Source organism: Schistocerca nitens, chromosome 1 (genome assembly GCF_023898315.1).
Source record: "Schistocerca nitens isolate TAMUIC-IGC-003100 chromosome 1, iqSchNite1.1, whole genome shotgun sequence".
NCBI lineage: Eukaryota > Metazoa > Arthropoda > Insecta > Orthoptera > Acrididae > Schistocerca > Schistocerca nitens.
This window is the reverse complement of record NC_064614.1, coordinates 784,969,652-784,992,272: the sequence shown is the minus strand read 5'-3', so window position 1 is coordinate 784,992,272 and position 22,621 is coordinate 784,969,652. Positions and strand designations below refer to the sequence as shown.

Genomic DNA, 22,621 nt, shown 5'->3' with positions numbered 1-22,621 from the left:
TGTAAAACCGAAGTAAGATTCCATCCAGACCTGGTGACTTATTTGTTTGTAACTCTTTCATTTGCTTCTCAATGTCAGGGATTTTTGTTTCTATGTCCTCCAAACAGGAGTGTGTGTAACAAATACACAATGGTATATCTTTTTTTTATCCTCCTGAATTAATGACATAATTCAAAATGTCAGATTTCACCTTCTAACTGCCACACTACACTGGTTGATGAGTAACTGAACAGAGGACTTCAACCTGCTTAGTGGTCTGATGGAGGACAAAAATTTTCTCAGGTTCTTGACAAGATCTTTTGATGGAATTTGTTGCATGCTTCTTCGTGCATCTACGTTTTTTTAGATGCACAAATTTTCACTAACTTTTAGCTGTTAACGTTTCTGCATCCCTTTCGAACTACGAGTGCAACAATCTCTATTTCCTCAGCATTTTCTGAAAATTTTTATTAAACCATGGTGTGTCCTTCCCATCCTTAATACACTTACTAGGCACGTGCTTCTCCAAAACGCAATCTACAATCAGATTAAATTTTGTATATAATTCCTCTATGTCCATTATACTTAAGTTAAATGATAAAGGCAGCCATGCAGTATTAATTTAGGAAGATGATTAACTAAATAATAAATAGATTTCTTGAAAAATAACAAGAAAATAGAAGTCAATTCTGTTTCAAACCTTAAATTAAAGGGGGTAAAAAGGTCAAAGAATGTAATTTTGTTGTACCATCCTGTAAAAATCTGGATACACACTAAAGAGTCCATGAGACACAAAGCTGTCATCACAGCTTACAATTCATAAAGTGAACTGCCTGTGGCATCCAATCATTAACTCGCAAGAAGTCCATTCTACAAAATTAGAAACAAACTTAATGACTTTCTCAATAAAGCTTACACATTTGAAGAGAATTTTTGAGTAAGCACTAGCTATGGGCTAACAGTAATCAATGGCTCTCAAGAGATTCACATATTTTGATATGGTAAACCTCTAAAAAAGTAACCAGTAAATGAGACAACTTCATTGGTTGAAAATAATCTGCTTAAATATAAAATGCCGTTTGTCAAATTACGAGTTTTTTGAAATACTGACAATGGTGCTATTTAGCAACTACTTCAACTTTAATAATGAATATTATATACAAGAAGATGGATTTGCAATGGACAGTTGTCTGGCTAATCTGCAGGCCAAAATTTACATAAATCATTTGGAGTGGACATTTTTTGGTGCTTTTTTTTGGGTCATCCACCCTCTGATTGGTTTGACGCTGCCTGCAATGACTTCCTCTCTTCACCTCAGAATAGTGCTTACACAAAATGTCCTGAACTACCCGTTGGATGTATTACAATCGCAATCTTACCCTACTGTTACTGACCTTTACAGCTCCCTCTGGTACGATGGATGTTATTCCGTGATGTCTGACTGTATTTTCTCATTCCGTTCTTTCTTTCTGACAGTTATTCTGTGGAGAACCTTCTCATACCTTATCTTATCAGTCCACCTAATTTTCAACATCCTTCTACAGCACCATATCTCAACTGCTTTGATTCTATTCTGTTTCAGTTTTTCCGCCGTCTATCATTTGCTTCCATTCAATGCTGCACTTGTTGTATTCATTCTTATACATCAATTCTTCAAATTATAGGCAGCAATTGATACTAGAACACTTCTTTTGGCAAGGCGTGCCTCTTTACCTGAGCTAGTCTGCTTTTTATGTCCTCCATGCTCTTTTATTTACCATCCAAGGTAGCAGAGCTCCTTAACTACATTTAGTTTGTGTTTATCAATTTTAATGTTAAGTTTATTGCTTACCTAATTTCTGCTACTTCTGATTACTTTTGTCTTTCTTCAGTTTACTCTCAATCTATAATCTGATGTCATCAGACTATTCATTTTAACAAACATGTCCTGTAATTCTTCATTTTTGCTTAGGGTAGCAATGTCATCAGAAAATCTTATTATTTATGTCCTTTTACTCTGAATTTCTATCTCTCTCTTGAACCTTTGTTTCATTTCTGTAATTGCTTCTTCCACGTTCAGATTGAACCTTAAGGGCAAAAGACTCTATCCCCATTTATACCCTTCCTTATCTAAGCACTTCATCCTTGGTCTTTCATTCTTATTTTTTCCCTCCTGGTTCATATATATATTGCATATTACCCGTCTTTTATAATAGCTAACATATTTTCCTGAGAATGGCAGGGCTGTGGTACTGATTTGGATGTGTATATCATGGTATTCCGTGGACTCCACAGTTACTCTGCAAGGTCACATTACTGCTGAGGATTATGTGACTGTTTTGACTAATCAGGTCCATGGCACAATGTTTGTTCCCCAATTGTGGTCATGTGTTATATCATGACAGTGCCCCTGTTCAGACAGCTCACATCATCTAAGATTGGTTTTGTGAGCACAATGATTGCATTTCCCCTGCCCACCACAGCCACCAGACCTCAAAGTTATTGAACCTTTGTTGTCTATTCCATAATCATTACCTGAACTTGCCACTGTTTTGCTGGAAGAATGATACAAGATGCCCCTTAAAATCAAACAGCGCCAGTATTTATCCATTCTGAGACAAACTGAAGCTGTTTTGAATGCCAACAGTTTTCCTATATTGTATTCAGAACAGTAATACCGTTGTATTTTTATTCATCCCTGAATTTGGACAGTATAATACTTAAATAACAAAACAAGTGCCCACTAGTTTTGTTGTAGTTTTACTTTGTTAGAACTTCAAAAGAAGTATTAAATATTCCCTGTTAATGTACACATTTTATTACGATGCACATTACTGCAAACTTAAAAATTAAATATTTAGGGTCATTCACAACCAGGAAACTTTATATTATACAGCAAGAGACTTAACTTTCATCACTCTAAGTTCCAAAAGACCACTCAAAAATTTGACTTTTGGTGTCCAAAACAGTTTAGTTGGGGAAAAATGACTGCAGTATTTATACAAGGGAAAAATATGACCACAGCTGTACCTGCTGTTATACGAGGGGCATCCACTAATTAATGCAACACATCTTTTTCTGAAAGCAGATCGTCTTTATTCAGGATTCCAGTACGCCATGTTATTTCCTACTCTTTTGCCTACAAAACCCTGTTTTCGACATAATCTTCGTGCAAAGTGATGGCCTTATGTCACATTATTGGGAAGCCTGTATGCCTCTATGGTATCACTCAACTGGTTGATGTTGGGGAAAAAGTATTGTTTTCATCAGTAACCACCCCATCATCTATGTACCGCTTAGTGGAGCACCTCCTTCATTGGGACAAACAGATGGAGTTTAGGAAGGTGCAACATCCAAGCTGTGGAGTGAATGAGGAATAACAGTCCTATGAAGTTATGTGGGCTCTTCTGGGGTGTGCAGACTTGTGTGAACCCTAGCATTATCATGGATAAGGAGAAGTTTGTTTGCATTTTTGTGGTGACAAACACAATGAAGCTGTTTCTTTAATATCCTAAAGGTAGCACAATACACTTCAGAGTTGATTGTTGCACCACAAGTGAGGACATCAAACAGAATAACCCTTTCAGAGCACCACAATACCATCACCATAATTTTACCGGCTGAGGGTGCGGCTTTGAACTTCTTCTTCAGAGGAGTGGATTCCATTATGTTTTGGTTCTAATTGATGAACCCATGTTTCTTTGCCTGTGACGATGTTCGACAAAAGATCATCTTGATCAGTTTTGTAACATGCAAGCAATTCTGCACAGATGATCCTTTGGTGCTCTTTATGGTCTTCTGTTAGGCAGTGGGCACACATCTTTGAGAAATGCAACTGGGAGATAAGTGTGTCAGCATTACCAACAGACGTCCAGTTGTGCAGCGAGACATTTGATTGTGATCCATTGATCAGCTTGAATGAGAGTGTCCACACCTTCCAATATTGCAAGAACCATGGATGCGTGTGGCCAACTGGCACGTGGCAGGGTTTTGGACAGGTTTGTGCAACCTTGGTGGGATGATGACAGATGCCCCACCCAATGACTCATTGTGCTTTTGTTCACTGCCAGGTCTCCACAGACATTCTGCAAGTGCCTATGAATATCTATGATCCTCTGATTTTCTGCCAAAATAAACCCAATGGCAAGCTCTCTGCTTGGAATGCAGCTCCATTACAGACGCCATTTTTTAAAGGCTCCTTACAGCACTGCCACTGATTGGAACTTCATAAAACTATAGGGGCTGCAGTGGGAATATTCCACAATGTCCCACTGTAAATTCCACATTTTTTCAACCAAAACTGGATTTGGGGGGGGGGGGGGACACTGCATTACTTATATAGTGCCCCTCACAGCATCAATATCACAGAAGTTAAAACTATCCCCTGTTATTATCACCATTTTATTTTATTTTTTTCCTTACATGCAACCGAATCACTTGTGTGATGAAATGTAAATTGTATATGTGGATCCAAATTGTTGTACTCAATCTATCTCAAGATTTAGTATGGGAAACATCATGTCAAAGAAGCATCTCTATGATGTAAAGGTATAACCACATGTCTTTTTCCTTGTGTGCAATCACTGAAGCACAGGAATAAAAGCACATGCACAAGAAATTAGTAGGGAGAATGCATGTAAACTTGTGTGTTCTCGTGTGCACGCATTGCCCCAATGCCCAAGCAGTTTGCTACGCATCCATTTCTTTGTACGGCAATTTGTGCTGCGTTTAGTGTGATGAAAAGTGACATAAAAAGAAAAAAGGAACTGTAGGTAAAACAGTATACGAGCAACATGGATTTGAGAAATGAAAAGTAACTGCTATGCTTTGTAAATTTCAGAAGGTGGTCACAGTGAGATTTAAGATTTTCTGCATGGGACATTGCAGAAATAGGGATGACAATAACATTTTTTAGCTGGAAACAGGCAACTTAGGGCCTACATACCAGTACAAGATATTTACCTTACATTTTCAAAACGAAGTATTTCAGTGATTATTCCTGAAACAGAGAAATACTTAAAGAAGTTCTTAGTCATAATGTGAATGTTAATTTACTTTCAACACATCATAAAATATTTTCTTTTATGAAAAGTTGTTTACACAACTTCAATGAAAAGACATTACATATTGATTAATATTGTCTTAGACCCTAGAATACACTAGAACGGAGATTGAGTTTTCCAATTTTATAATTTTTTTTCTTCATCAATGTACTTCATTTCAATTTCTAATAGTATGTTGAGGAGATACACATATCCCATCTTTTCTTGTGTTAATATGTCATGCTCCTCAATTGTTGTGCTATTTAGTCACCACAGCATCAATATTCATACACGGTTTTCATATGCACTTTTCATAAATTTTTATGCTATTTCTTCACCTCTGTCTTCCTACTCCACGACTTACATTATTCTTTACAGCAATATGATCAGAGACTTTTTATCTAATATTTGACACTCAGGGCATCACATCTCAAATTTTTATTCAAAAAATCTTTAGAAGCAGCATTCCATATGAATCCTCTTTGTCTATTAATCATATATAAATTTCTACGAGCTTTCTTTGGAGCCAACAGACATTACTGCACACAGAGTGCCTTAAAACATAACCTAACACACTATACAACAAAACATACACGAGACCCAGGTGCCTGTCATCTGATAAGTGATACCCACTAAACCCAGGAAGTAATGCACTTTTATGTACAGACTCCTTTTTGAAGAAATTACACATGCACAAATGTACTGACGGAAATGTACACACATGCACAAAGTGAAAAAGAAGAAAGGCATCATGTGGGCACACCTTAATAGTGTCTCTTTTCTTAAAGTAAGTAGACTGTATGGACTTAGCATTAGTGTAAAAGTTTTTGGAGACCACACAATCAGTTGTAAAAATGTGTATAATAAATCGTTGCTGAAGATAAACCTGGGCCCACAACTAGCAACTGAAAAATAAATTTCATACAAACTCTCCAAAACTATATTAGGCTACATAAGTACATAAACTATTTAAAAAGCACGACAACCATTAAATAACAAAATAATTAAATACAGGCAATACACAAAAGTGTTTTTGAATATGAGAACAAAGATAAAAATTAGTTGTTTAAAAACTTGATTGTTTGTGCCACTCTAAATAAAATGCAAAATAGTCCTTCTGAACAATTCTATCTCACTAGGCGTACTCATAGTTACACACAGCAAAAGAATTAATGTAAATGTCTATGTAATTTAATTTAGTGTAATGTTTTGTAAATAGTAATATTATTTAATCTTGTGTTTCATTTATGTTGCAAGCTATTGTTCCAATTAAACGATGTCTTGGCATGGCTACAGGTTCTGTGTTACAAATCTTATGAAAGATCCAGCACAAGCCAAAACTTGGGAATTATTAAATCTACAAAGTCTAACAAAGGAATATTTTCAGAAGAGTCAATACAATACTTTATACTTTAATAGGTTATTGAAAATTTTAATTTCATAACCCAAAAATGGAGAGCAAATCATTATCCAGACTGTGAGCTGACCTATTTTAAGCATTTGGGTTCACTTGTCCAAAATGTGGTATACTGCTGTCCATATACTAAATGTCCCACATACTGATGGGTGCTATTAATGGACAAGGAAACCTTGTTGTTGCTCACTTACAGTCACTTCTCCTCCCAATGATGCACGATTAAATCCAACATAATAAGATCACTGCATGTAGAGACATGCTGCATTGTTTCACTGGAGGTAGCCTGCAGTTCTCCGTGGCTGCTGCATCATATACCAATTCATTGCTTCCTGTGTGTCTTGGTACCAGCAGCTTATCCTTTTTCCCTACATGCCATATTTTTATTTATATGTTTACTTCATATGGAAACATTAGGGCTATCAGGCCCTCTCTTACACCTAGCCAGACTTCCTAGTTGGGTAGACATAACAATTCATACGACACAAAAGAAATATACACTGATCAGCCAAAACATTATGACCACTGCCCACCACAATGTTGGATGCCATCTGGTGTGGCATTACGGGCATGTGACGCGATAATGAAACTATGTAAGCAGAGCAGAAATGGACGGGGGATCACCCTGGCAAAGATATGGGCTACAAATGGGGAAATCCAAAGGGCAGATTATTATTACACTGAGCCAGTGAATGAGTATCTCGAAAACACTGAAGCTCGTCGAATGTTCCCATGCTACTGTTGTGAGGATCTGTGGAAAGAGCTACAAAGACAATGAAACTACCAATAGGTGCTAAATGGTTGGACATCCACTACTCTTCACAGAAAGTGGGGTTTGCACATTGTCTCCTCTGTAAAGTAGAATATATTATGATAGATGGTGATCTGAGGCATCTCTGTTGCAAGAACACAATGATGGTGCATGCACAAGTGTTTCGGAGCACACCATATGCCGTACATTGTTGAACATGGAGCTCTACAGCAGACCACCCCTACATGGTCACATGTTGACTTAACAACATCATCAGTTATGATTGCAGTGGGCACGGGGACATCAGGATTTGACCATTGATCGATGGAAACGTGTCAGCTCTTTTCGCTACACTAGGTCTATGGTCATCTCCGCAAATGCTGTCACTGAGGTGAACGGCAGTTTGAAATGTGCAGTACGCCACAGATACAGGTTGGTGAGAAAAATATTATACTATGGGAGACATTCAGACATTCTCCTGTGCTTGCTTGGACCTGTGGTAGTAATCAAAAATTCGCTGACAGCTGCGAACCACTTGCTTCCCTTCATGCTTAATGTCTTCTCTGACAGTAATGTCTTCTTTCAGCAGTATAGCTGTCCACATCTTGGAGTCAGAACAATGCTACAGTGGTCTGAGGAGCATTATAGTGAACCCACGTTGATCGCTCAGCAGCCAAATTGGTCTGATGTAAATCCTATGGAATCCATCTGGTTCATTACCAGGTACCATCACAACATATGCAAATCAGCAGCCCACTATTTTAGCAAATTACATGACGTAAGCATAGACATCTAGTGTCACATACCTCCAGAAACCTACCAACAAACTGTTGGGTTCCTGATATGCAGAATCAGTGATGTATTTCGTTCCAAATATGGACAAACAAGCTACTAACAGCTGGTCATAATGTTTTGGATCATCAGTGCATACAGGCAATGTAGTAGTAGTAGTAGTAGTAGTAGTAGCAGCTAATAACGATACATGTAGTAATGAATACAAGGAATATAATAAATGTCAGCCTTATTAACAATAAGCAATTCTCTCATTGTCCACAGTTCGTGGTCTTGCGATAGCATTCTCACTTCCCGAGCATGGGGTCTTGGGTTCGATTCCCAGCGGGGTCAGGGATTTTCACCTGCCCTGAGATGACTGGGTGTTGTTGCGTCATCTTCATCATCATCATTCATCCCCATTATGGTCGGAGGAAGGCAATGGCAAACCACCTCCATTAGGACCTTGTCTAGTATGGCGGTGCGGGTCTCCCGCATCATTCCCCTAAGCTCTGTCAAGAAGCATGGGACTTCATTTCCAATTCCCTCATTATGTTATTGTCAAACATGAGTAGGCACATCCAAACAGAAACATATAATAACAGAATAGAAGGAATACATGTGGAGAAGAAGTTGACTGGATGGACGAAAACAGAGAAATGGTAGGGTAAGATTAGCTGTTGAGATGGAAAGAAGAAAACGGAAATTGAAAGCGATGAGAAAAGCATAGAAAGGGAAGCTATGCCAATGATAAATGATAAAGCTTTAATCTATACTTGAGTGCAGAAAGTGTTTTGGACAAGAAGCAAGTTACAGGGTAATTTGTTCCACAATTGTATGAGGAAATGAAGAAGAAGATGGAGATAGTGAAAGATTTAATGTTATGCAAGATGCTGGATGTATCCAATCTAGTACTGCGTGTAATGATAAGTATTTCGTATGTGAGGAGAGGTGTTGAGCACACCTGTGACTAAGAAATCAATGAAGTAAATACTGCACATGGAGACCATGTTGTCTACCTGGTTGCATAAACCTGAATACAGGAAGGACTGATGTGATCAAACAACAGAATGTTGCATACATATCTTACGCAAGCATTCATTGATAGCTCAAGTCATTTGGAGTTATCACCATTTTTGCTACGTTGAACTACATCAAATTATTAAAAGTTTCGTACGACTAAATACTTGGACTAATTTTTGTTTAATTTGAACCAGAAATATTTTTCTAAAGTTTTGGATTGCATATAGGCAGGAGAGAGATTTCCTGCAAGCTGCAACCATTTGTTCTTTCCAATTTAGACACTCATCCAAGATTATGCAAACATCTTTTACTGTGATAATTGGATGCCACTGAGAAGTATTGGAGGTACTGATTCGCGAAAATGTCTGTTGATCGACTTTCAGTGAGGTGTGAGAATGACCTGCGACTTCTTAGGGCTTAGTTTAAGAACTCAGTTTTATGCCCATCATGATACAAAACAATGACTGCCATTCATATTTGTTAATGATTAATAGAAAACCTCATATAAAGATGTGAAACAAATACTAACAAAGAGATAGAGGGGCTGGCCATTACTTACCTCAGCTCAGTACAGCCGATAGATACAAAAAACAGAACCTAAAATTTACGTTCCTAGCTTTCGGAACAAATGTTCCTTCATCAGGGGGTAGAGAGGGGAAAGAAAGGGAAGAAGGGAAAGTAGATTCAGTTACTCACAACCCAGGTTATGAAGCAACAGGGAAAGGAAAACAGGGAGGGTAGCAAGGATGGAGGCATGGTTGTCAGAGGGAAGCCAAAGATATTCTACTGTAAGTACTGTGCCAGCTTCAAACCAAAGAGGATGCATACAGAAGTAAAGAGGTATATAGTATAAAGATAAACACAACTATGTAGGATGAAAAGATGCATGAATGGCTAAAGAGGAAAGGGAAAGAGGAGAAGACTGAAGAGTAAATGGGAGTGAGGTTGTTTAACGTAGGTTCAGTCCAGGGGGATGGCGGGATGAAAGGATGTGTTGGAGTGCAAGTTCCCATCTCCGCAGTTCAGAGGGATTGGTGGCTCAAATGGCTCTGAGCACTATGGGACTCAACATCTTAGGTTATAAGTCCCCTAGAACTTAGAACTACTTAAACCTAACTAACCTAAGGACATCACACACACCCATGCCCGAGGCAGGATTCGAACCTGCGACCGTAGCAGTCCCGCGGTTCCGGACTGCAGCACCAGAACCGCACGGCCACCGCGGCTGGCCAGAGGGACTGGTGTTGGGTGGGAGAAGCCAAATGGCACATACGGTGTAGCAGGTTCCTAGGTCCCTACAATTATGCTGGAGGGCATGCTCCGCTACTGGGTATTGGACATCTCCTAGGCAGACAGTTCGTCTGTGACCGTTCATGCGCGCAGCCAGTTTAGTTGTTGTCATACCGATGTAAAAGGCTGTGAAGTGCAGGCAGGTCAGCTGATAAATGACATGTGTGGTTTCACACGTGGCCCTGCCTTGAATTATGTATGTTTTACCAGTAGCGGGGCTGGAGTAGGTGGTTGTGGGGGGATGCATGGGGCAGGTTTTGCGGCGGGGTCGGTTACAGGGGTAGGAACCGCTGGGTAGAGAAGGTAGTCTGGGAATATTGTAGGGTTTAACAAGGATGTTATGGAGGTTGGGGGGGGGGGGGGGGGGGCGACGAAAGTCAACTCTGGGTGGTGTGGGGAGAATTTTGTCAAGGGATGATCTCATTTCAGGGGTTGACTTCAGAAAGTCATATCCCTGGTGGAGTAATTTGTTGATGTATTCGAGGCCAGGATAATATTGGGTGACAAGGGGGATGCTTCTGTGTGGTCTGGGGGTAGGAACATTGTTGTTGGACGGGGAGGAATGTATTGCTCGGGAGATTTGTTTGTGGACAAGGTCTGCAGGATAGTTGCGGGAGAGGAAAGCACTGGTCAGGTTATTGGTGTAATTGTTGAGGGATTCGTCACTGGAGCAGATATGTTTGCCACGAATACCTAGGCTTTAGGGAAGGGAGCGTTTGATGTGGAATGGATGGCAGCTATCAAAGTGAAGGTACTGTTGTTTGTTTGTGGGTTTGATATGGACAGAGGTGTGGATGTGAGCTTCAACAAGATGAAGGTCAACATCCAGGAAGGTGGCTTGGTTGGTTGGTTGTTTTTTGGAAGAGACCAAACAGCGAGGTCATCAGTCTCATCGGATTATGGAAGGACGGGGAAGGAAGTCGGCCGTGCCCTTTCAGAGGAACCATCCCGGCATTTGCCTAAAGCGATTTAGGGAAATCACGGAAAACCTAAATCAGGATGGCCGGACGCGGGATTGAACCGTCGTCCTCCCGAATGCGAGTCCAGTGTGCTAACCACTGCGCCACCTCGCTCGGTAAGGTGGCTTGGGTTTTGGAGAAGGACCAGGTGAAATTCAGATTCGAAAAGGAGTTGAGGTTATGGAGGAAATTAAGGAGTGTTTCTTCACCATGAGTCCAGAGCACAAATATGTCATCTATAAACCTATACCAGGCCAGGGGAAGCAGCTGTTGGGTCTTCAGGAATGCCTCCTCCATGCGGCCCATGAAGAGGTTGGCATAGGACAGAGCCATCCTGGTTCCCATGGCCGTTCCCCTGATTTGTTTGTAGGTCTGGCCTTCAAAAGTGAAGTAATTATGGGTGAGGATGAAGTTGGTAAGTGTGATAAGGAACGAGGTTTTTGGAAGATCTTCGGGTGGGCGTTGGGAGAGGTAGTGCTCAAGGGCAGAGAGACCATGGGTATGTGGGATGTTTGTGTAAAGGGATGTAGCATCTATGGTGACAAGAAAGGTTTCAGGCCCGCTGCTGGTAAAACATACACAATTCAAGGCAGTGCCACGTGTGAAACTACACATATCATTTATCAGCTGACATGCCTGCACTGCACAGCCTTTTAAATCGGTATGACAACAACTAAACTGGCTGAGCACATGAACGGTCACAGACGAACTGTCCGCCTAGGAGATGTTCAATACCCAGTAGCGGAGCATGCCCTCCAGCATAATTCTAGGGACCTAGGAACCTGCTACACCGTATGTGCCATTTGGCTTCTCCCACCCAACACCAGTCCCTCTGAACTGCGGAGATGGGAACTTGTACTCCAACACATCCTTTCATCTCGCCATCCCCCTGGACTGAACCTACGTTAAACAACCTCACTCCCATTTACTCTTCAGTCTTCTCCTCTTTCCCTTTCCTCTTTAGCCATTCACGCATCTTTTCATCCTACATAGTTGTGTTTATCTTTATACTATATACCTCTTTACTGCTGTATGCATCCTCTTTGGTTTGAAGCTGGCACAGTACTTACAGTAGGCTTCCCTCTGACAACCATGCCTTCATCCTTGCTACCCTCCCTGTTTTCCTTTCCCTGTTGCTTCATAACCTGGGTTGTGAGTAACTGAATCCACTTTCCCTTCTTCCCTTTCTTTCCCCTCTCTCCTCCCTGATGAAGGAACATTTGTTCCGAAAGCTAAGAACGTAAATTTTCGGTTCTGTTTTTTGTATCTATCGGCTGTACTGAGCTGAGGTAAGTAATGGCCAGCGCCTCTATCTCTTTGTTAGTATTCATATTTGTTATATCATTTAAAATTGTTACAGCAGCAACAATGTTCACAGTGTTGGCACTTATATACAACAGCGTATTGTCTTCATAATCATATAAGTGGTAGTTACAAGAGGACCGCTGGAGAGAAGAATGGGAGGAAAAGACACCGCCTCAGGTTAACACCTTATTGGGAACATCTAACAGACCTCGGGGCTTTGATTTGCCCCGCAAAATCTGGTCTACCCTTAACAGGATCAGGACGAGCCACGGCCGTTGTGCGGACTCCTTGTACAAATGGAGCATAGTGCCATCACCACAGTGCGACTGCAGCGCTGACAGGCAGACAATTCACCATATCGTGGTAGAATGCCCTCTGAGGGCCTACCCTGGGCCAACAAGGGACTTCATGGATGCGACTAACAGTGCAATCGATTATATTTCTAACCTAGATGTTTGTTTGTGATATTGTAACTGTTTTGTGTGTTATGTACTTTTAGATTTTTCATACGTGATTTGTACTTGCCATACGCTAAATAAATAAACAGGATGAAGTCCTGGTTGGGTTGGACATTTTACATATTCCTGGAAATCTATATCTGTGCTAAACAATACACAGTCATTTATCAACATAGATTTTCTAAAAAGACAGTAAGAACATAAAAACACTTCTAAAAAATCATGTGCAAAATGCACTGTGTTCTATTAATTCCTCTTAGATGTAACTGGAAACACCCTACACAAAAGCAACACAAAGATCAGATGGGTATTAAGGAAATACAAAATCTATTTTTACAGTGTACTGACCTTAAAAGCAATTATATCATTCTTTTTTGGTTTTCCTTCCAGTTGAGGATAACGAAGTGGATCAATAGCATTAGGATTCATTTTCAGGCATGTCATATCAGCCTGATCCACTACTTGTGTACTCTGAAAATCACTTGTTCCTTCACAATTTTTGTCGCTGTTCTGTTTTGAGACCGGCATTAAGGATTCTGATGCAGATCCAGAACTGTTGCACTGACTTTTTCGTTCAAATACAACAGGAATTGAATTCTGTTTTCCAAGAATTAAGAGCTTCTGTAAAGATTCCTTTGTGTTCATATTCAGATCAGCAGTGTTTAATGCCCACTGCTGATGTAAAGGAATTTGGTTTGGCAAAGATGTAATATCACTTTTAACTATACAATTTTCAGGAGTACAATACTCAAAGCTATTTTTCATGGGACAGTCCATAACTTCAGTTTCTGGAGTCAGATCATGTGTACTCTCATCATTGACATTTGGTGATGCTTTAGAGTCACAGGTTTCTTCAGTTGTATTATTTCTCATATCCATATCATTATTCAAAGGTACCTCTTTATTCCTTGTACTTTCTTTTAAATTTTCACCCATTGCATCATCAAATCTTATGTGTTTCCTTGGTGGAATACTATACTGTGGAACTGCATGTTGTACGACCACAGATGGTAATGCAACAACACTGTCATTCTGGATTCCATTTCTCTTTCTGTGTTTCCTTACACGGACCCTCTTACGCTTAGGCTTTGTGCCGATGGTTGTGTTGGTGACATTGTCTAGATGGTTTCCCAGGACAGAATCATAAATACTGGTACTGTCCTGTGACAGAAAGTCTGCAACTTCTCTAATCTTACACCCACCAGTAAAATTTGGAGTACTACTTACAGTTCTGTCTACAAAATCTGAACCTCCATAGTCTTTACTGTCACAGTCTTCTATGCCACTATTCACTACACCATCAATATTTTGACATGTTAATGAAGATCCATTTTTGCGCTTTTGAGCTCCTTTAGAACAACTAGTTAAAAATGTCGTGTCAGTTGTGAATTCACAACTTAATGATAAACTTTGGTCTTGTGCCACATCTGTTTCTGCATCACTTTGGTTGAGTTTTTTATTACGTTTTTTCAAGTCTGTGGGATGTAGATGCTCTGAATCAAGACTCTTGTGAGCATCCAGTGATGCTAAGTCATTTTTTCTTTTTTTCTTATGTTTCTTGAGGCCTTTGGCAGTTTCTTGTTCATTGTGGTCACTTATGTTTTCAGGCGAATTGTGGCACAGCACCTCAGATACAACTTTGTCCTCTGTAACATCTCCATTAATTTCAACAGCTTTGTTTCTCTTCTTCTTTCTGTTAGCTTTATTGTCAAAATGTATGCCATCACTGTTTTTCTTCTCAAGTTCATCTTGAAGAGGTTCTATACTACTGCCATTGAGGACTTCCTTTTTTACTCTTTCTTTCTTTCGTTTACATTTTTTTTGATAGTGAATTTCAGGTTCAAGATCCTGCTGTAAAACATTTACACTGTTGATAAACTTGCTCTTATCAATTTCTTCATGTTTTCTCTTCTTGCCTCGGGCTTCATGAAATGATGCTTTACCTATATGGGACACACAAGAGTTGTTGATTTTCTCATTCTGGTAGAAATCTTGAGAGTCAAAAGTCTCTGAACTGTCAGTCCTGTTATTTTTTCTGGATTCTTGCTCAGGGTGAATCTCTTGTCTCAGATACTCTACTTCTTTATTGCTCTTTGTAAGATGGTCAGTTGTGGAACAGCTCTCCCTACCTTGGAAGTGAAAGGCTTTCAAGACTCTGTAACAAAATAATAAAAAATAGTTCTAGGATTACTTATTCAAAATGTTCACAAAGTGATAAGAAAGTTAAACTAATCGAGAACAGATTTTGTAACATTATAATCATTTTAGAAATTGCAGCTTAAAAAATTGCAACTTAAAAAAGAAAGATTATATAACTGGTATTGAGAAGCAGCTGTAAAGTAATAAATATCCCTAAAATATTTTGGACTATTACATTCTTTCAGTTTCCATTGTCTACTTTGGTTAAGTTATTTCTTACATTTTTTTTTCAAAATTCTGAATCAAGAGTCTTGTGAGTATCCAGTGATGCTAAGTCATTTTTTCTTTTTTCCTTGTGTTTCCTGAGGCTCTTGGTAGTTTCTTGTTCATTGTGGTCACTTATTTTTTCGAGTGAATTGACTTTGTCTTCTGTAACATTTCAATTAATTTCACCAGCTATTCTTTTTCTTTCTGTTAGCTTTATTGTCAAAGTGTATGCCATCACTGTTTTTCTCCTCAAGTTCATTTTGAACGTATTCTATACTACTGCCACTGAGGACTTCCTTCTTTAGTCGAGATGGACACCACAATGGTACCCACATGAACCAGCTCTGATTTAGGTGTATTTTCTTTGGGAATAAGTAGCTACAAACAGTCGATATTTGGAGCCACATAAGCTTAAAGTGTTTAGTAGTGCAATGTGTTACCGGTTAGATTCAAGACTTTGTAAACTATGTGACAAACATCATCAAAGTTTTGAAGTGTGTTTGCTCGCAGCATACATGAACAAGCGGCTAACATCTACGTCTACATCAACATGGATACTCTGCAAATCACATTTAAGTCCCTTGCAGAGGGTTCATTGAACCACCTTCACAATTCTCTATTATTACAATCTCGTACAGCGTGCGGAAAGAACGAGCACCTATACCTTTCCGTACGAGCTCTGATTTCCATTATTTTATTGTGGTGATTGTTTCTCCCTAAGTAGGTCGGTGACAACAAAATATTTTTGCATTTGGAGGAGAAAGTTGATGATTGGAATTTCGTGAGAAGATTCCATCACAACGAAAAACACCTTTCTTTTAATCATGTCCAGCCCAAACCCTGCCCATCATTTCAGTGACACTCCCTCCCATATTTTGTGATAATACAAAACGTACTGCCCTTCTTTGAACTTTTTCGATGTACTCCGTCAGTTCTATGTGGTTAGGATCCCACACGCAGCAGTATTTTAGAAGGGGATGGACAGGCATAGTGTAGGCAGTCTCCCTAGTAGACCTGTTACATTTTCTAAGTGTCCTGCCAATAAAATGCAGTCTTTGGTTAGCGTTCCCCGCAACATTCTCTATGTGTTCCTTCCAATGTAAGTTGTTCGTAACTGTAAGTCCTAGGTATTTAGTTGAATTTACTGTCTTTAGATTTGACTTGATTGTGTAACTGAAGTTTAACGAATTCCTTTTAGAACTCATGTGGACGACCTCACACTTTTCATTATTTAGGGGTCAACTGCCAATTTCGCACCACTCAGATATCTTTTCTAAATTGTTTTGCAATTTGTTTTGATCTTCTGATGACTTTATTAGTTGATAAACAACAGCGTCATCTGCAAACAACCTAAGACAGCCTCTCAGATTGTCTCCCAATCATTTATATACATAAGGAACAGCAAAGGGCCACTATTATAAGCATCTTGCATTGAAGTTCCGCACTAAATTTCAAGCTTCTGTGAAAGATTGCCAATCTTGGGGGTTTGCAGCTGTTTAAATTTGGCATGTTTGTTTCACTGTTTCTGCAACAGTGTTCTGACCCGTTTTGTGTACCATGGAGGATCAGCTCTGTTGTTTGTTAATTTATTTGGTATAAATCTCTCAATTGCAGCTGATATTATTTCTTTGAATTCAAACCACATCTGGTCTTCACTTATAATATTAATTTGGAAGGAGTAGAGATTGTCTCTCAGGAAGGCATCTAGTGAATTTTTATTTGCTTTTTTTAGTAGCTATATATTTTTCATTTATTTAATCTCGCTATGACAACCCATGTTTACTAATCCCTGTATCCGTTCTGATGCTTGTTATTACCTCAGGATTATTTGTTGCTAAGAGGTCAAGCGTGTTTTCACAACCGTTTACTATTAGCGTGGGCTATGAACTAACTGCTCAAAATAATATTCAGAGAATGCATTTAGCACCATTTCAGATGATGTTTTATGCGTACCTTTTGAATTAAACATGGGTTTTCGCCAACATACTGAGGGTAAATTAAAGTAACCACCAACTATAATCGTATGAGTCAGGTACGTGTTCAAAATCAAACTGAAGTTTTCTTTGAACATTTTGGCAACTGTATGATCTGAATTGGGAGATCGGTAAAAGGATCCAATTATTATTTTATTTCAGTTGCCAAAAATGACCTCCGCCCATACTAACTCACAGGAACTATCTACTTCAATTTTGCGACAAGATAAACTACTTCCAACAGTAACAAACACGCCACTACGAACCATGTTTAGCCTATCCTTTCGGAACACAGTTGGGTTATTCGCAAAAATTTCGGCTGAGCTACTGTCCAGCTTTAAGTGCCTATAACAATTTGAGCATTGGTGCTTTCTATTAGCACTTGGAGCTCTGGTACTTTCCCAACACAGCTATAACAATTTACAACTGTTATTATGCTTCTTGTATCTACATTCTTCCTGTGTTCGACCTGCACCCTTTGAGATTGAGTGGTCTAGCATCATTCATGTTTCACCACTTCAGCAGGTGTGTTGTGATAACTACACTGTGTGTCATCAACAGTAGCTGGGACACCGTCTTGCATCAGGATCTGTGGCCACTAGCTGACTTCCTTGTCAGCCACAGCTGCAAGCACCACTGGGGACTTCAGCCAACAGCATCTTATCAACAAAATTCTAGAGGCATGCAGCCAAAACAGTGTGTTCCTTTGTGGTAAAAACTGAGAAGACAATGTCATAAGACAGAAAGTGAGTGCTGGCACCTTGACAGTTATGCTGACAGATGATGTAATACAGGATATTTACCAACCATTGAATATGGTTGCTACGACAGCATCGTCAATTTCCTTCAAGAAGCGAAGGAAGTTCCCGTTGCTGTAATAAATGAACTGATGCAGAAAGTGTCCAAACGGGTCATGTTTTTGTCCAGGTTGCTTGGACAGAAACAAGAACTGTGAGAGGAGAATGAAAGATTACATCAAGAAATCTCCGAATCAGATTTGGGAATACTGAAACCCCTTGTTGAGCTTCTAGAGCATGAGAGCTCCAACTTGACAGAAAAAGCGAGTATGTAAATTCCTTCATATCCCATTATAGCTGTTTCACAAAAACCAATGCTAAGTACAACAGCTAGATCCACTGAGAACACAGATGTGAAGAAGAAACTGACTGATGTAATAAATCCAAGGATGAATAAGACTAGGATCTAACTGATACGGCCAGACATTAGCACTGTCCTAGTGGAAACAGAAAATGATGATTACTGCAAAAAGCTTAAAGAGGAAGCAAATCAGATATGTAGCATTAAATGTGAGCCACTGAAAAAGAAGAGGTATCTATTAATTGTGTGCAATGTGCTCAAGGAAGTGGACAACACTGACCTTTTCGAAGATATTTATGAGCTTAACTTGTCTGAGCACAAGCAAAAAAAGGAGTTTGAAGACAAGGTATGAAACCTATGTCAGTCACATAATGAAAGTTACTTCCCATGTTCGTAAGCTTCTGCACCAAAAAGAAAACATGTATGTCATTTTCCATGCTTTAGGAATAAATAAGTACGTTGACATGCCCAAATTTTATAAATGCTGTGACTTAGGTCACATCAAGAATATCTGTAAGTGTAAGGAGAGAATGTGCTCCCACTGTGGAGCAGAGGGCCACCAGAAAAGTGTAAGCTCAAAAATCAACAAGAAACCTGTCACATTCCTTGTCGCAACAGGAACATTTTGTGACTCACCTGTGAAAGAATGTGCAACCTATGCAATGCTTTTAGAATGTGAAATAGCTAGAACAGACTATGTATACATCTAAAATACAAGCAATACAGTGGTCAACTCCGTATCAAATCTATGTAAAGCAAGAAGCAGAAGGTATGATGCACAGGAAAAGGAAGTGCAAGAACCTGTCAACAGTAGCCAGAAATTAGCATCATGCCATAGCCTGGCATCAGCAACTTGGAATTATACTGCCAGGAAGACGAGTGTCACATTTTGATGACATTCGAGCACCAATTATTAGAGAGTTTATTGAGAATTTCATAGATGACTTAATACCGCAGAAAAGATTAGAGACAGCAGTTGCAAAGTAACTTAGATGACAGGCTCTTAAATGGGTAATAACCCAGGAAAAGATGTGTTGCACGAGAAATGAACTTGAGCTACAGAAATTTAGTGCAAGTGTAGCTGAACATTCGGGAAGCTTTAACACGGACCGTATCACTCATAATGATCTGTCCTCAAGATAAGAAGGCACTTCCTCATCAAGTGCGAAATCACACCAGGTGAAGTTCGTGGACTTGAAGGACAGACCTTGTGGGGAACATCTGCATCAACCAAAGCTGCGGAGGCTGCTGACGGAAGAGATGTTCCTGGTGCAGTAACACCTGCAACAGGAGGCTTCTCGATTTGGCATCCATCCAACTTGACACTTCATCTACATGGAAATCCTGGCAAAGAGTATGATAAAGATGGGGATGATCATAACAACATCAACACCGCATCTGCAGTGGGAGTAGACACCCATGGAGCTTCGATATTATGTGAGAGCCTACCCTGTTTCAATGTGGAGTGTGGTGACTGTGATAATACTGATGAGTACGAGAATCACACAACAGTGAAATGCAGTGAAAATCAGGTCCTTCTGTCAAATATAAAAAATATTTCTTGCAATTTGAGCCTTACTAAAAATGATTTTCAATTGCAATCTGACAAAATTTATAATAATTTAAAAGTTAATGTCCAGTTAAGTCATTCGGAGGATCCCAGTGTATTACAAGTTGCTCTTAGACATTTTTCAGAGTTGGGCATCCTAAATATAAAATCTATTATGTATCCTGCACCCGGGGCATTAGACAGGACTCTTTTGAGAGTAATTAATTCACCAACAGAGTTTAAACCATTATGTGACCTCCTCCAGCAGGCATTCATGAGAATAGATGAACCATTCGACTTTGGCCATTTATAAGTGGACTTTGCAAATGTATGAACAAGTTTTCTTCAACCCACCCCTCCCCTCTCCAAAGTGCTTTGTTCAGACTCAAAACACATAAAAGGATAAATTACTAAAGATAAATGCTAGTCAAAGTAAAGTGGCAGTGACTGAAATAGAAAAACTATTTGATGTGCTGAATATTGACATAGTGTATTTGCAAGAACCATGCCGTACAATTGTTAAGCTCCCACATTTTCCTGTGGATATGGTAACAGTTACTGGTCACGATGAGGCAATGTCTGCCATTGGCCCTACAATTGGGAAATTCACTGTGACAAAGATGGCACTACTGTGTGAGAAGCACATGGTCACAGCAGAAGTGATGGATGTGCTGACAAAGTTTGTTGTAGTAAGCATATACATGCAGTATTCTCATCCAATCATACCTTATGTAGATAAGCTCTGGGTGATCGCTCTATATGGACAAGGTGCATGTCTCCTTATGTCAACAGATGCAAATGTAAAATCCTCTCTGTGGCACAGGATGCAAACTGACAAATGTGGTGAGATAGTAGAGGAGGCACTACAGGAGCTGCACCTCATTGTTTTAAATCTAGAAGGCCAGCCGAGCACATCTGAGGGAAAAGTAGATGGCACTTTAGCAAATGGCATGACAGCAACTAAGATTAAGAGTTGTCAGGTATTCCAGAACCTAACATCTAATGACCATGATGCAATTTTGATTAAAGCGGTTATAACAATAACACAAGGAGACAAGCAGAGGAAAGCAGGATTGGGTTAGACATCAGGAAAACAGATTGTAATGGCTTAGTTACCTACACTGCAGCATTTCCAATGGAACTGCTTCCAGTACATGTATACTTGGGTGCTAACTCTTGCAAAGATCACAAGATATTTACATTCCTAATAAAAAGGTAAACAGTCAGGCTACAATCCCTCGGAGCCCAGAATGTTCCACGCTGCGGCGAATGGTAAGATCAAGAAGAAATTTTAGGGCAATCAGAGGTCACTGCTAGCTCCATGAATACAGGGCAACTAAGGTGTGCTACAAAAAATTGCTCCACAAAACTAAAATAATACATGGGAGAAGTTTCTACAAAGGTGACTGCAGTTTGACATATGGGGAAGACTGTATAAATTACTGACTGAAAAAGGTTAAGGGCCCTTCTGTCATGCCCACAATTCGTAAAGAGGAAGGCTCAATGATGGGTGGATGGAGTCAGCGGGATATCTGCTATCCATCCTACTTCCTGATGATAATACAGACACAGATACTGAAATACACACACAACATAGAAGTGAACTAGATAATGAATACAACAATCAGACATCGGTGATACCTTTCGCTCAAGAAGAAGTTGCTGTCGAAATTTCCAAGCTCAAAACTGAAAAGGGACCTGGTCTGGGTGGTGTCTACCCTGAGATCATATGGATGGTAGGTCCATAGATAATACCATATTTGACAGCATTACTAAATAAGGCATTGCGAATAGGTAGGATCCCAGTGATGTGGAAAACAGCTAGAGCAGTAGTAATTAAAAAGGGCAAGGATAAACAACCTGCATCACCAAAAAGCTATAGACCTAGTCACTTACTGAATGCCTTGGTCGAAGTTCAGGAATGGCTGTTCTGTGATCAGATATAGGTGCACAGGAAGCTCTCGGGTCTAAACTAGTGTCAGTATGGATTCAGAAACGGGATGTCTATAGATGATAGGGTTAACAGACCTCGTTAGATTGTAGAAAATACAATAGTGAAGTACGCAGTCATGCTCATGATTGACATGGCAGATGCATTCAAAAATCTTTGGTGGACTGCAATGTTCGCACACTTTTGATATCTCAGGGTCCCCAAATGTCTGTATAAGAGCTTTGTAGATTATTGCAGTGGGTGCAGTATTCAATGGCTTGTGGGGCAGAACAATGTAATCAGAAAGGTTACCAAAGGCTTTTCTCAAGGCTCCATAAAGTGGTCCACTATTCTGGGAGCTCAGAACTGCCGAGCCTTGGTTGGAGCGATAGTGTATTAAAGTAAACATCGACAAGTGCGAAGCAGATCTGTTTACACGCAGACCGAAACTACTGTGCAAACATCAACACAGTAGACAGATAATGCTACCTACACGCCCTATATGTTTCTGAGAGAAAGTCAGATATCTCGGTGTCTGGCTGGACCGGAAACTTACATGGGGGGACCACATCGAATACATTGCCAACAGAGCGCACGTGAGGCTCAAACAACTCTACCCAATGCTCAACAGGGAAAAGCACACTGAATAGGAGGGTGTCGAGGTCCATATACATGACACTGATGACACACGCAG

The 22,621-nt window shown here is 39.8% G+C and overlaps 1 protein-coding gene across 1 annotated transcript in view; it reads right to left on the bottom strand.

The window, feature by feature from the left end:
* Nucleotides 1-22,621, bottom strand: part of LOC126261851 (uncharacterized) — a 64,313-nt gene that overhangs the window by 16,356 nt on the left and 25,336 nt on the right. Inside the window, exon 2 of the mRNA XM_049958574.1 lies at nt 13,320-15,126. Within this exon, the coding sequence (XP_049814531.1) occupies nt 13,320-15,126 (1,807 nt within the window). The remainder of the gene's footprint in view (nt 1-13,319; nt 15,127-22,621) is intronic.